The following is a 15,887-nucleotide window of genomic DNA, read 5'->3' on the forward strand; positions in this document are numbered from 1 at the left end:
ACTTCAGCCCTGGTTGGCTGGTTATCGCTTACCGGCCACGCCCTGATGGTGGGTTGACGTGGCTACACCTTCTTCCTGGCGCTCCGCCCCCTTTCTCGGGCTTATGGCGGCGTTGAGCGAGCGCTAAGGCAGCTGCTGCTGGCCGAGGCGCGTAACACTTGGGAGGGGCCATGAGGTACAGACTGTAGGGGCGCGCTTAATGGCATGGCTTGGAGAGGGAGGCTGTTAAAATGGACGAAAGGGCCTACTCCTTATTTGATTGACATAACGCAGGTTCAACTATTGGAACAACAAACAACAACAACATGCATTTTAAGGCCATTTTCCCTGCTAGAGCGGGGGTTAGCCTAGGTTCAACTATTGGAAACACGGCCTTATCTAAACACATACTAATGAAATAACTGAAGTCCTATGGTGGCCTACGTGTTGCTTGTGGCCTACCTATGGGGTGCAACCTTTAACCCTTTAATGATGTCATATTTATTTACAAGAGTGTGGGTTCTCAAAACCGCAACAATATGAAACTTTATACATATGATCGACTAGCAATAGCGAACGTAGTTTGAATTTTTTTTTCCATATCCACCATTTATTTATTTATTTTTTTACATGGACTAAGGCTCATAATCGGGCTGACGTGTATATATATATATATATATATATATATATATATATATATATATATATATATATATATATATGTATATACACACACACACACACACACACACACACACACACACAAGGACATACTGATGAGACAAACACATAACACAGCCCCTGAGCTTGGAGGAAGTGCCATCACTACCGTAATTTCCAGGTAACTTCCAGTACTCTGGGTACCAGCGACTTCATAACAATGGCACCGCTTTTCTCACCGTACTCACAGTGAGACTCACAGTTTCTCACACTTGGTACTCAGAGGGGCTTAAGACGAATTTCTTCCTCCCCATGGATGCCAACCGATATGGATTGTCCATGTTCTGTCCTTTTCAAGCAAGGAAGCAGCACGTACCATTTTAAAAGTCTATGGGATGACTTGAACAGGTCCAAACCAGATGGGTGTTTTTTAAGATACACCATCTCCTTACTGGGTGGCCGTTGGCTGCCTACGGGAGATCATGCGCCCTTTGCCAGGTGTTGTTTTTGGTCCTGGAAGCGTGTCACAGTCACTCTCCCCACTAGTAAAGCCAGTGATGGGTGTCAGTTTAGTCGCTGACAACCCGACCATGCGGCAGGTAGCACTGGTTTACATGTTACCGGTGGCAGTCCCAAAAGACTGACCTGACCAAATTCCGACACAATTTAGCCTTCGTAGGCACAAAAATGGTTGTTAAATATCCTAATAAGAAATCCATACTCAATAAAGCTATGGATAATGGCAATGCATGTGACATAATTGTGTGCGTGGATGATAACGGTACATGGGCCATAATAGATTATAAGGGTATATGGGCCATAATAGATGATAAGGGTATATGGGCCATAATAGTAGCATGTTCATTTAACGATGGTATCTTTGTTGAGAATGAATGAGAGAGGCGAGACCATGTGCTCGTAGAGTGTTCTGGTTTGAATTTTTTTTTTAATTTAAAGTTCTGGATAAAAGCCTGACTTATGACATGCTGCTTGTTACTGATTCTCATGCGGAACTTTGATCAGTAATTGCTGTCACTCCAACTGACCTTTCCTCTCGCTTGCCTGCTTTCCAACCAGTGTCCGTCGGGCCTTACTTTCCTTGTCGAGAGAACATGAAGCTGCTGGGAAGTAAAAACACCATCCGTCCTCCACGGCCAGAACTGAACATGTGTTTGCTGCCCAGCATGGTCGAAGCAAGCAAGGTAACATGGTGGGGGATGTCGCAGCAAAGACCATAAGCGGTGTTTCTTTGAATATGTATTTTTACAGAATGGGAAGCATGGTAAGTCGGATAGTTCAGTTTTCTCGACAAACCTAGAGCAAGAGCTCAAAGTTGATCCCAATCATTGGGGCACGAACTTGCATGCAGCATGGACTCAAGTCGAGCCTAAAGAAGGCTTTGTGGAGATGTCTGAAACCTTAGATATAGAGCAGCCTATTGTAGGTAAATCGGTTTTCTTATAACTAAGTTGGGTTTTCTTGTTTTAAAGCATCGCTTTTAAATTTGTGCATTTGTTCTTGATTGTCATCCTTTGGCAGGGTCGGGACGAGCTCTATGACAGATTGCTTCTTGAGTACCTGTTGCCGTACCACCACTTTGTCGACATGCTGTGCCGAGTCGCTCTCAGCCAGGATAAGTTTTCAGAGACTCTCGTAAAGCTCAGTGAGTCTTCGTGAAATTGTCCACATGGCAACAGAGAGGTCGAGCGGTGATGCTTCGTGCTTGCTTCCTGGAATGTTCCCACCTCTTGCATTTGGGGTTACTTCTATGATGCCGAATGGGGAAGCATGCACAATCAATAATTGTCTAAAATAATTTCAGAAGTCAAACTTTTATTTCTTCCTTTTTTATTTTTTTGATTTTCAGGTGTGCTGGTTGCATATGAAGCTGTTCCACTGCACCTCACATTATTCCCCAAACTATGGACAGAGATTTACCATTCCCAGGTAAGCATTAGGAGTTCCGACTTCCTATGGGTGAAAAGCATTTTTGTTAAATGATGATTCTGTGGTGTTTTTTTTTTAGCTCACCTGGAACGAAGTTCCAGGGAGCTTATGCGATGGCGCGTCGTCAGCCCGTAAACACTTGAAACTTCTTCTCCGAAACAGCTGATGGGATTGTGACCAAATTTGGCACAAATTATATTTGTTGTGTTGTGACTAAAGTTTGTTCACGGCATTAAAAGGGTCGGGGTGTAAGGGGGTCTACCGGGGGTCAAAGTGGCACGTTTAACCCCCCCCCACCCCCCTCCCAAAAAATAGGAATGTGCTTTTTCCTCTGAAACTACACACACTATTTTGATGAAACTTGACCACAACCTTCATCACCCTTGATGTAGCAAAGTTTGTTCACAGCACTAAGAAAATCGAATTCCAATGGGGGTGTACGGGGGATCAAAGTGGGTCCAGGTTTGACCCCCCAAACTAGATATTTGCTTTCTTCTCTGAAACTACCTACACACACGATTTCAATGAAACTTGACCAATCCTTCACCACCAGGGATGTACCAAAGTTTGTTCACAGCATAATTTTTTTTTACCCCTTTAGGGGTGTACAGGGGGGGGGGGTTGCTCCCCCTCCCCCCTCCCTCCCCCAAAATAGGTATTTGCTTTCTTCTCAGAAACTACACACACAATTCCGATGAAACTTGACCACAACCTTAATCACCCGTGATGTACCGAAGTTTGTTGAGGGCATTAGAAATAATCGGTGTCTTAGGTAGTCTATGGGGGTGGGGGCAGGTGAGCAAGCAAGGAATTGGTGAAATTGAGTCTTGGTGAAAAAATGTATTTTTTTTGTTTGTTTGCTTAAAGTCTGATGATTACGTTAGTATGATTTTACATGCTGCCCTGTCTTCTAGCAAACACTGAAATTGGTTAAAAATGCCGTGATACTGTTTAAAATACCTTTAGTCAGTGTAGTATACTGCTTTATTCTACCAGGTGAGCGCACAGCGGTATTGCCCCTATGTTTTATTTTAATACATTTCATAAAGTTACTTGGGTAGCTTGTGCTTATGAAGGTATGCCAAACGTGATGTCACTTTTCCATTCTTTGCCTCTTACCTTTTTTCTCTTTCCACATCCACGTATTCTTCTCCACCCTGCCTATGTAAACACATCCGTCCTCTCACGAAACATTTTCCATAAACCTTTGCTAAGTCTAAGGATGATATTGGCATTGTAAATTTGTTTTGCATTTTTCGTTAATCGAGCTACATTCACAATTAAGTGATGTAAAGTGCGAATGGAAAGCACAGAGCACCATTTAGTGTACCAATGTTGGTTTTGTGAATCTCATAGTTTTGGATAATGCTTCCAAACTAAAAGTCTTCAATTTGAGTTTTTGCACCTGGTGATTAAAAATAAATGAAACCCACACTTGAGAATCAAAGGCCTTTGTGTGTTTGTTTATATCCAGCCCACGAAGCCTTGCATTGACCTGCTCTGTGAGGAGCCTGTGTTTGCCGAGTTCATTGAATGTATCCTCATGGATGAGCGGTCTTCCCTCAACTGCCCTGCCATTTACAACTTCCTCGTCTGCTTCCTGTCCAAGGTCTCTGTTGAAGATAGATGGACATCCATGTTGGTCATGAAGAGCTGCTCTTGTATTCAAATCGTATTAAATTGTAACTTTAAAGATGTACTACACCAAATGCAATGGAAAAGTTCAGTAAACTTGCTTGTGCAAAAGTTAAATTTCCCTTACCGTGGATTGGTAGACAAAGAAGACACAGAAAGCCGACATCAAAAGTATCTTCTTTCCCTGCTGGTTATCCCAAGCCCATTTCCTTGGTGGCAATTTTGCTGTATAGTGGACATGGGCAGTGGCTATCTCTTTCTTCCATTCATGAAGGTCACCAATTACCCCGCGCACCCAAAGCGAAAAGCGGGGTTAAGCAATTGGTTCATGTCCGTCTGTCTCATCAGTTTATGACCGTTGGTTTGTGATCGAGGAACAACATATTTAAATTGAATGTTATACTTTGAACAGGAATTGGAACATAAGTTATAAGGCAAGTCTGTCGTTTTAACATGCCTTAGCTTGAATTCATCCCGACCGCACGTGCACAGAGAGGAGTGAGATAATATTTTTACTATGTCTGACAGTCAAAGAAAATAGAAAATCATTCCAAACACGAAATTTACTGTTTTTAAGGACTTTATAAAGGACACAAACAACAGGCACGAATAACTCATGTAATGTGTCAGATGGGGTGGTGTAAAAGATGCTGTGTAAAATGGCGGTAAAACCCCATCATTTTTTATTTATACGCCTTTAAGCCTCTTTAAACCTTGATTTATAATTGAATTACATATTTGAACACTGGATTCCACAAATCACCATTGCCATACTTCCAATAACCTTCAATTTTGCAGACACGTGTTCATTTACCAAGTTTCCTGTAGAGCGCTCGCCAAGAGGCTTCAGCACTCATGCAAGCACTCCACTCGAAGCCGTTGATAAGGAACTGCTGGCTTGTTCAGTTAGTTAAGGTCATATAATCGACACTATGTCAACAGCAGTATAAGGGCAATAAACATTCGGAATCAATTGATGTATAAGACTTTTACAATCACTCCAGTTTGCTATTTATGAGAGCTTCATCGTTTTCCACCACCACATTGACAAGATAATTTCAGGCCTTTAGGCCATCGTTCCCCTTCATGATGAAAGATTTTCAGCCTGGTGCACTGAAACCATCAAAGCTGATGTTGGCGGATGCAATCTCTAGGCATCGCCGCAGCGAGTACTTTACTGATGGTGAATGGACCAAGGTGTGACGCATTCACCAGCTTTGCCGCCTTCGGTATGAGTACCACACGATTCACCACGGTGAATTCTCCACCAGCAACCAGCGGTTGACAATTTTGCAGAGGCTGCTTCCTGATATCAAATAAGCGAGATGACATCAAACATGCCATCATGTCGTTTTGCACTCAGACACATCTTTGCTTACTTCTTCCACTTTTAACGGTTAAACCATCTGTGATTGGGTCGGCCAATACTTAAAGGTGCAGGCATAATGGGAGCTGGCCGGCGAATACTTTATGTATTTAAGGTTCTTTCACAATGCAAATAACATTTTCTGATTGTTGTACGTCCTCAAAAATCTCCCCAAGGGAGGCCCACTAGCAACTGAATGCGATGCACAAATTGAATGTCTCACTCCGTTCATCTTGTTTCAGATCCAGAATCAGATTCTTTCGGGTTCTAACTGCCCCAACCTCCTCTCAAACCTGGTCAGCACACTCGTGAGCGAGCACGGCAGCCTGCAGCCTGAAGTGTTTGCCCAGCGCGGTGATGCGGCTTGTCTTGCTGCTCGCATCAATGGGGTATGGCCTAAAACCACTGCATCTCCAATCCTTCACTGTCTGTATTCATGGTCTATGTTGTTATGAACATCTTGTGACTTGCATATACAGTACTTGACTGGACTAGCCTATTTCAGTACATTGCAGGATGAAGGCCTCCCTCAACATGGTCCATTGTACTGCACAGAATTTTTCCAACTTCATCTCTCCATGTAATCTTTACTATTCCAGATCCATCTCGAGGTTGCCAGTTAAATGATTGTCATGCTTCCACCGATCATCCTTTTTTATTTGCTACCTGGCCGACCTAGTTCCATTTTGGTTCCATTACACATGGCAAAAAGGTGCGAGAGCAGTATAATTTTAGCCCCGCCCTTTAGGGTGAGGCCAAAAGGTGAAATAGCGAAAGGTGCAATTTCGAGCACATTTTGTAACATTTTTAAATGAACCTTTTTAATGCAATTTACCTTTGGGGGACGCATGAAATATGTAGCTATATTTTGGGATATGACACCAGGTTCATGGTTCGTGATGTTCATGCCTTTCCCGGTTCATTTTTAAGGTTGTGTTTTCACCCCTGTCTGTTTGTTTGTTTGTGTGTTCGTTTGTCTGTCTGTCTGTGAAGGGGTGAGCATTTGGGGATAAAGGGGTCAAAATGGGGAAAAAAGAAAACTCAAAATTTGATATTGGGTCATTCCTGGTGGAACCTTTTACCATCTTTCAACTTGGCTTGAGGTGGGAAATGTGGGGATTTGTGATGGTGTGCCATCGACTTTGCTCTAGTTTATTATTGTGACCAGAATGTGAATTTAGTTTTCTACCTGAGCTGCTGGCTTCTCCTTTGGTGTCTGTTATGTTGAGACGATCCTTTTCCACGGCTCTTTGCACGGTGATCAATTATTGCTCCATCTTCTTCGTAAGGGACCATATTTCACGCCCATCACATCATTGGTGGTATTACACATTTTTGATAAATGTTTTCTTCAGACACAAACATTGCTTCTTTTTCATGCGTATGTCTGTCTGTCAGCAGGATATCTCAAAATGTTATGGACGGATTCGGACGAAACTTGGTTGACATGTTGGGTGTGTGACAAGGACAAATCGATTGAGTTTTGGTGAAGATTTAAGAAGAAAAAAAATTCTGGATCCATATCCGGCCTATCAGTGGGATACAAAACATAAAGTTTTCAGCCTGAGGAGTTATGCGCTGTACCAAGCACCTTTCTAGTTACTCCCGCCAGGGAGTAATGCATTCGATCGTGTGTGTGTGTGTGTGTGTGTGTGTGTGTGTGTGTGTGTGTGTGTGTGTGTGTGTGTGTGTGTGTGTGTGTGTGTGTGTGTGTGTGTGTGTGTGTGTGTAAGAATTAATGACACATATACACAGCAAAATGGACAAAACATCATCGCTTCTGTTTTTAACACCTTACCACGAGACTCTCAGAGACACAGAGTACATGACTATGGACGTAAATGTCCAATTATAGACACACCACAACAAATTGTAAATGAATGGTTAGATCTTAACAAATCCAATATCTGCACATTACTTAACAGCAGCAGAATTAAGATCAATACCTTTAAAACAAAAAACTGAAAGAAGTTTGGCAAATCGTGAACAGATTAATGGAAGAGGACGATCAAGAGGAACTCCCAATCCAACACATGGAAGCAATTCTGGACATGATTGATCATAAAATGTACAAAGAGAAACCTAAAAAAGTGAATCGTAGAAAAGACAATGATGTCATCAAAATTATGTTTGATAACAAAGGGATGGAAATGATAAATATAGAGAAAATACTTCAACATAAGGAAGTGTGGACTAAACTTCCAGAAACAATACAACAGAGAGAGCGACCAAGAGTTGTGTACATTTTGGGAAATTCAATTCGGGGAAAGATCTTCAAATACAAGGACACTGTACAATCTATAGATGTAGAGGAATGGTTAAATAACACACGTCATTGTAATTGTGAACATTCCGCATTCAAAGATCCACATCATACACACGTCATCACAGGTGATCTCAGAATAGTAAAAGATAAAAGATTACGTGCATTACTTACAAAATGACCAAATTATAGAGAAAATAAAAGAATAAACTGGAATAAAGCAATGGAACTTACAATGATGGGACTGGGTGAATGGATGAAAGAACAAATTGATAAACATAAAGTACCAAACACACAAATGGCTTTATGGTTGGAGGAGGTAGAGAAACATGTGAAAAGGAGAGTTGTTGATTTGAAAAAAAAAAGTTCGAATCAATAATCCAAAGGCAATTGTAAACAATCCAGAGACACGTGATTGCTTAAGGCAGCTTCAAACACAATATGTTATTGTTCCAATTGACAAAGCAAATAATAATATTGCATTTGTATGTAAAACATTCTACATTCAAACACATTTGGAAGAATTGGGCTTAGACACGGGAATTTCAAAGACCTACAAAATAAGTAACGATAACAAAGCAGACTTGATACAACACCATACAAATCACTCAACGGTGAGAAGACTGCTAGTTCCGGATAAACACCATAAATTACCATTCATTTAATGGATCCCAAAAATGCACAAACACCCTTGTAAGATGAGGTTCATCATCGCAAGTAGAGAATGTAGCTTGAAACCTTTGTCGGGCAGTATTACAGCGGCAATGAAACGAATCTATAAATGCTTTAAAAACGACCATGAAAAAGTGAAGTTTTAATCTGGTATTAAGAAATTCTGGATCGTTGACAATTCCAAACTGGTAATCGACAGTGTCCACAACATTAATAACAAGGGTAAAGCAAAATGTCTTTCAACCTTTGATTTTCCACATTGTACACAAACATTCCACATGACAAGCTAGTAACCGCATTGCACAGAGCAATAGATAAAGCATTTGCAGGTGGTAATATGGTATACATTAATGTATATCAAAACAGAGCACACTGGTCGACAGTGGGCATACCTATGGGTTCAGATCCCAAGATACTCTGGCAGAAAGTGGGCATACCCATGGGTTCAGATCCCAAGATACTCCAGCAGACAGTGGGCATACCCATGGGTTCAGATCCGGCCCCTTTCTTTGCAAATTTGTTTCTGCACATGTACAAGTTTGATTGGATCCAGAACATGTGCAGGAATAAATTAACAACTGCACGAAGATGCGGAAACATCTTCAGGTTCATTGATGATTTGTTGGCAATTAATGATGGATTTATATTTGAGCAGCTTCATGATGATATATATCCAAAAGAACTTGAATTAAAAAAGGAAAACCAAACTTCCACTTCAGTTTCCTTTTTAGAATTACAAATTGATATCCATAATAATAAATTTCACACCAAATTATTTGATAAACGAGATGCATTTCCATTCCACATTGTCCGGATGCCTTTCTTAGACAGCAACATTCCCAAAAAGCCATTTTATGGTACGGTTGCAGGTGAAATAATTAGGACTGTAAGAGCAACCACACACAGCTCTGAACCGGTCAATAAATTACAACAACTAGTCAGACGTATGTTAGCACAGGGAGCTACAGTTGGTAGATTAAAACAAGTTTTATTTAATATCACAAAACGACACCAAATGGAATTAGTGAAATACAATACGAATAGTAAAAATATTATTCATGAGATCTTTATGTAAATACAGTAGAATATAATAATTAAATATACTACAAATCAATGTTGCTAGGAATCAGTGGTTGCTAGGATACGGCAGCATGCCAAAAACCGTTATAAATGACAGTTTGAACATTCTAAGTGTACAATATAATATTATATTACAGTACAATATAATACAAGTACAGTACAATATAATATTATTCATGAGATCTTTATGTAAATACAGTACAATATAATAATTAAATATACTACAAATCAATGTTGCTAGGAATCAGTGGTTGCTAGGATACGGCAGCATGCCAAAAACCGTTATAAATGACAGTTTGAACATTCTAAGTGTACAATATAATATTATATTACAGTACAATATAATACAAGTACAGTACAATATAATATTATTCATGAGATCTTTATGTAAATACAGTACAATATAATAATTAAATATACTACAAATTAATGTTGCTAGGAATCAGTGGTTGCTAGGATACGGCAGCATGCCAAAAACCGTTATAAATGACAGTTTGAACATTCGAAATAGAGTTTGATAGAAAGGTAGGTGGTGTGGTCATGCTGTTTGGTCGATTGATGTGTTTAAGGGTAAGATGTGAATGATTTAATGATATTATCATATTATAGAGTGTGTAAGGAAAGTTATAAATATATGATAACACATTAAATCCTCTTGCAAGTAAAGTTAGAATAAGTGATGTTGCATTGATGGGTTGACTGACTGCCTGGACGCAACTGAGGTTGTGGATCCACTGATTTACTATCAATTGATGTGGATCCATGATCGAGGTTGTGGATCCGCCGTTTGGAGAGGTCCTGGGCTGAAAGGATTGAAACCTCGAGGAAGAACGGTGCCCAGCTGATGATCCATGCAGTCGGGAAACTAGTCAGTTGCTTATGGGTTAAGGTTTTTGCTTTAGGTGGAGAAACTATGTTTGAGGTTTACCATTTAAATAAAGTTGAATATGGGATGTTGTAAAATTAACATCATTTACAACAATCCTTTAAATTATTTAAGTTTAGGAACAACCGATACTGTACAATTAATTAAGTGTGTGTGTGTGTGTGTGTGTGTGTGTGTGTGTGTGTGTGTGTGTGTGTGTGTGTGTGTGTGTGTGTGTGTGTGTGTGTGTGTGTGTGTGTGTGTGTGTGTGTGTGTGTGTGTGTGTGTGAGTGTGTGAGAGAGAGAGAGTGGGATATAATTGTGAGGAACAGAAATGAAAAAACGAGATGTGTGTGTGCACGTATGTGTGTTCGTGTGTTCGTGAACAAGATATCTGGAAAAGTTCTGAACGGATTTGGATGGAAGTTGGTGGAATGATTGCCCTTGGGATAAGGAAGAGTTGATTAGTTTTTGGTGAAACTCAGGATATTATTCCGGATCCAGGAATTTTTTGAAGGATTTTTTTACCATTGGAAGATAGGGCTCAGCAGCGGCCACCCACGGCGGGAGTATGCGCTCTACTGAGTGGCGTTCCAGTTTAATGATGTAACGGTTCCTCTCTGCTCGGTTTACTATCTCCTCTCTCTCACCGACCGTTTAATGCGTTGTCACCAAACTTTGTTATTGTAATTAAGGATCGTCTGCTAACGGAATACATATTGTTCAACTCCTCCTTTTATTCCATTCAGCCCAGTCAATGGTGAACTTCTGTCAAAAATGTTGGCCATGCCGAACGACGTTACTGCATTCTAATCGGCAGTGCTTCAAGTTCAACCTGCATGGAATTGTCTCCATTTATTCCATTCTTTATGGGAATGTGCTTGTTGCTGGTCTTTATCTCCCTATCTCTAAGATGGGGATTCATCCCAGTAGAATGATGTGCTTCTTCTTCACATAACACACACCCACTTCACACCACTCGCACTCCTATCAATTTGGGTCCACACACTCCAAGGTTCATAGACCAGTACACACGATCTTAACCATTCTTCCATTTCATCCCTAATCTTGTCTGGACAAGAGAAAGGAGGATGAGGAAGGCATCCTAAGCTTTAATGTCTCTCAACTTATGCCATGATGTCATTCAAAAATTTCCAGGTATTAAATTTTGGATGCATTTCCCAATTCACAATAAAACCAAATCTCCTATACAAATTCCAAACATCAATTTGTATAGTCCTGTCTTCCCTCCATTCCTATTGTCTCATTCGTCTACTGCCCTATGCTGTGGGGTCCGCAGTGGCTTTTATCACCCCCTCTTATGAAGACTAGGGGGGAGGCAGGCCATGGACCTAAACACTGGGGTAGGGAAGACAAGAGCTTTCAAAACACTTTACTCCACACTACCTCTTTAATTACAGCAATAACATTACGCTTATGTTAACATGCACTATGAAAAAAAAATATTCTAATCAATACCCCCTCGGCTAAACCCTTATAGGTGGTGGACAAAAAAGTGGAAACACCTGAGTAAATGAGGGACACCAAGCAACGGCTTCCACACAGGAGTGGCCCATGTGTTAATTCAGCAAACTAGATGGTATTCATAGAATACTTACCCTGCACAGTCAACTTGGTGCGAGCCAACTCTTCCGTTTTTGAACGTTTTTGTTTTTTTTATTTTATCCAATATGGCTGCCAGACCACGTGAGCGATGACATCATAAATTTATATTCTCTAATATAATTGTTGCATAGATCACGCTCAAATTTCAAACTGATCAGACTAAGCGTTGTCCCTGTCAAATTATGACGTCGTAATTACGACACCAATGATGTCATCGTTAACGACACCTATTCCCCATGCGGAGTTCTTTACAATGAGGCACATTTCGATTTTTTCCATGGAGTGGTTTTGGAGATATAGAGGTGTAACCTTTTTTGGTTTTTCCAAGATGGCACCTGTACCACATGACCTATGAAGTCATGATTATCATTAAAATAATCAACAGGAGGAGGCGCTTCGATGGTGACAATTTCGTGTACATGAGACCAAGAGTTGCAGAGAAAAAAAAAATCATACTGATCAGATGAAGCATCATACTTGTCGAATTATGACGTCATAATGAAGGCACCGATGGCATCATCATTAACATATCTTATTCCCCTTGGGGAGTTCTTTACAATGAGCCATGTTTCAATTTTTTCCATGGAGTGGTTTCAGAGATATAGAAGTGCAAAGTTTTTCCAAGATGTGTTTTATCACCACATAATTATCATTCAAATATTCTACAAGAGGAGGTGCTCCTATGGTGAAAAATTTGTGTCAATCGGACTAACGGTTGCTGAGAAAATTGATTTTTAAAATGCAGACTATATATATATATATATTAGGACCCAGGTCCAAATCGTTGCTTCATCTCACCTTTCCGACAGCGGTGAGCACTCTCAACATTGAATTGGGAAAATTAGCCACTGTTCGAGACCAACTCTACTCTTTGTGAAGACTAGTCTACAATTTATTGTTCTCTTGTTTTATCATCCCCTCTTTTTTATAACCACTTATGAACAGGGCGAAGTGCTCGAGACGCATGGAGTCATGGTACAACTTGGGTTAGGGGCACGTTGTACACCAGCGCACTCATATCCACTTCCGATTTCTGTGCCACAGGACCTGCGTGCTCTTTGCCTACTCCTCTCAGTGCAGACTCCACATGTTTTGGATCCTGCACTTCCTCTCGCGTTGCACGATCTGCTGTCTCGGTGCCGTGCTTGGCAACAACAACAACAACAACAACAACAACAGCAGCAACAACAACAGCTCGCCTTTAATGAACTTGAGAATAAAGAAAAATCCCAAGGTGACAAAGGTACGGTTGTGTGCATTACTTACATGCAGCTTGGCTTCTCGTGGTGCAGCTCCATTGTCGTGTTGGTACCTCTCTCATCCTTATAATTTTTAACCATTGAACAAGGCTTGTGGAATAACTTTAGCATGTGCAGTATTAGATTAAAGGTAAACTCATTATATCTCAATCAGAAAGTTGATAAAGGATCGAGATGGTGTTTTTGAAGTTTGATACTTATCAATGCATTCATTAAAGGGGAGCCCAAACGCTCAGAGACCACCTAAGTGCTAATCTATCCCTTGATAGCCTACAAAATAGATATTATGCATCTTTTTCCGATTTGTGATTCATAGTCGGTAATGTTGCGATTAAACATCGAAATCTTCTTCTTCACGCTTAGCCGTGGCGTCAGACTCAGTAGTCAACCGCCATACTCGTACTGTCTCCGGTACTATTTAACTCGCCATATTCGTACGATTTAACTCAAACGGCGAATAGTTTTCGATTTTCCACAAATATGCCTCGTATACGCGTCCTTGGTGGTTGTAGTAATATAAACCAAGATGGTTTCATGCCTAGGCCAGAAGGTTTACACCAATGGCTGAAAGATCATAAGTTTCCCAGAAATTGGATGATGTTTGTCCGAAATACCCAAGTGTGGATCCGGCCTACAAAATGTTCGCTTTTGTGCTCGGAACATTTTTCAGAGCACTTATGAAACAACAGAGAGGGCTAGATCTTGTGGTTATCCGCCATGTTTGAGAGAGGTTGCCATCCCCACGATTAAGCGGAAGAAACAGCCGTCACTCGAAACTGTTCGACCGTCTCCACCCAGCTACTAGCACACACGGGCGGTTTTAGCGGTGAATCAAACACCCGTGTTGGCCTACCGGCAACCGATCTTGCCTCGCCACACCACCCCACACCGAATTGCTCGAATAAGGCTCAACACTAAGGCTCCATAATTCCCCTGAAAGTGTTTCCATCACTAATTTTGTCTCCAATAGTTTAGTCCAAATGCCATTAATCAGTTTCAACATACTGAGCCCCTTCAAATATGCTAATGAAGGTAGAATCAGTATTGGAAGCCCGGCTCGAAATACAATGTTTTTCTATGTAAACCGCTATTAGGATCAAGGTGGGTTTTGAGTGTGACATCACTGGTGAAATCGAGATGTTAGGGCTTCTTTTGGGAAATTAAAAATAAAATCCCTCCAATTAGACCGTGATTAATAATTTTCACTGGTTTTCAGAAAGAAAAAATTGTGTTTGGTTCCCCTTTTAAACTCAGGTCGGATTGACTGAAAAGCAGTTCAGTAGTTTTCCATCTAACCATGCCAACAAGTTTGCTGCTGAAACTATTTGTACCCTTTGCCAGCAGAGTAGAGAAACATTAACCACACCAAACACATATTTAATCATTCTCTTCACATCAGCACATTGTTTCTAAGGATGTACTCTGCCGAGCTCGAACCTCATTGGCTTTTTTATTTAATTGAGTGCCTCAAACACATGGAAGAGCTTCCTTATAACATTTGAGATAATGACAACAGCACTAAGTGGACAAATGACCGGAATAAGCAGGAATTGAACTGAGGGATATGCTCAAAAGGAGGAAGAGATACTGAGTGGTAGACGATGGTATAAGAGGACATACTCAAGAGGATATAAATTGTGGAGGGGGCGCAGATGCTGAGATGTGGATGTGGAGATGTTCAGGGGTATAAATGTGGTAGAGGAGGTTACGTAGATCATGGTAGAAAATATCATGCTTGTGCACCACCTGGGATGATTGTGAACAGCTGTGTTGTAGACCTGGAAGGAAGAATGAGATTGAAGAGATTGAGGAAGTTGGTTACACAAGTGGGGAAAAAGGGGGAACGAATGAGTGCAGGTGAACTGAGAGTCTAGATTTTGGGAGTTCACCAGAGGGGGTTACTGAGAGACCGCATATTCCCTGCAGAAACATGGTGGGGTGGAGGGGTATGTGAGGAAGAGGGAGGGAGCATGGAAAGCACAGAGGCTGTAATACCAGAAAAGAGGAACGTGCAGAGGGTGTAAGACCAGAAAAGAGGTGGTAGAAGACAGAGAGATCACCGACCTGTCTGTGATGTGAAAGTGATCGGCCCATATAGACTCGGCTTCATCGCGAGAGATTCCAATGATCTGGAAAGCCTTGGTTGCCGTGGCATCAAGCTGAGCGAGTTGTGAGGCAGGGGTGCTAGCCCAGGGAAGGTAGGGAGGGGTACTGCATTAACCTATGGATGAAAGCTATGGAGGTAGATAAAAGTTCAGATGTGCCAAGGAAAGACTTTGCATAATGTAGGTTGCCTGATTGGAAGCCATCTGAGATATGTGGTTTGTCCAAGAAAGATCATGGCTGAGGGTGAGGCCCAATAGTTTGAGTGATTGAGCTTCTTCAAGAGGATTGTTCGGAAAGTAGATGTGGGGGGGGGGGGGTGGATTGACAGAGGGGGGGGGGGTGGATTGACAGACGGTCCTTACAGAGAGAGATAGTGAGAGCGTGAAATTTCTCAGCATTGAAAGATATTCCAAGTGTTTGACCATAGTG

The 15,887-nt window shown here is 41.2% G+C and overlaps 1 protein-coding gene across 5 annotated transcripts in view; it reads left to right on the plus strand.

The window, feature by feature from the left end:
• The window catches only part of USP34 (ubiquitin specific peptidase 34), a 235,166-nt gene that overhangs the window by 216,443 nt on the left and 2,836 nt on the right, over nucleotides 1-15,887 (plus strand). For all 5 annotated transcript variants that reach the window (XM_068128379.2, XM_068128382.2, XM_068128381.2 and 2 more), the window contains exons 75-80: nucleotides 1,717-1,841; nucleotides 2,179-2,302; nucleotides 2,507-2,586; nucleotides 4,061-4,195; nucleotides 5,830-5,976; nucleotides 13,138-13,336. In XM_068128379.2, coding sequence (XP_067984480.2) covers nucleotides 1,717-1,841; nucleotides 2,179-2,302; nucleotides 2,507-2,586; nucleotides 4,061-4,195; nucleotides 5,830-5,976; nucleotides 13,138-13,336 — 810 coding nt within the window. The remainder of the gene's footprint in view (nucleotides 1-1,716; nucleotides 1,842-2,178; nucleotides 2,303-2,506; nucleotides 2,587-4,060; nucleotides 4,196-5,829; nucleotides 5,977-13,137; nucleotides 13,337-15,887) is intronic.

This window comes from Myxine glutinosa, chromosome 9 (genome assembly GCF_964187855.1).
Source record: "Myxine glutinosa chromosome 9, kmMyxGlut1.1, whole genome shotgun sequence".
Classification (NCBI taxonomy): domain Eukaryota; kingdom Metazoa; phylum Chordata; class Myxini; order Myxiniformes; family Myxinidae; genus Myxine; species Myxine glutinosa.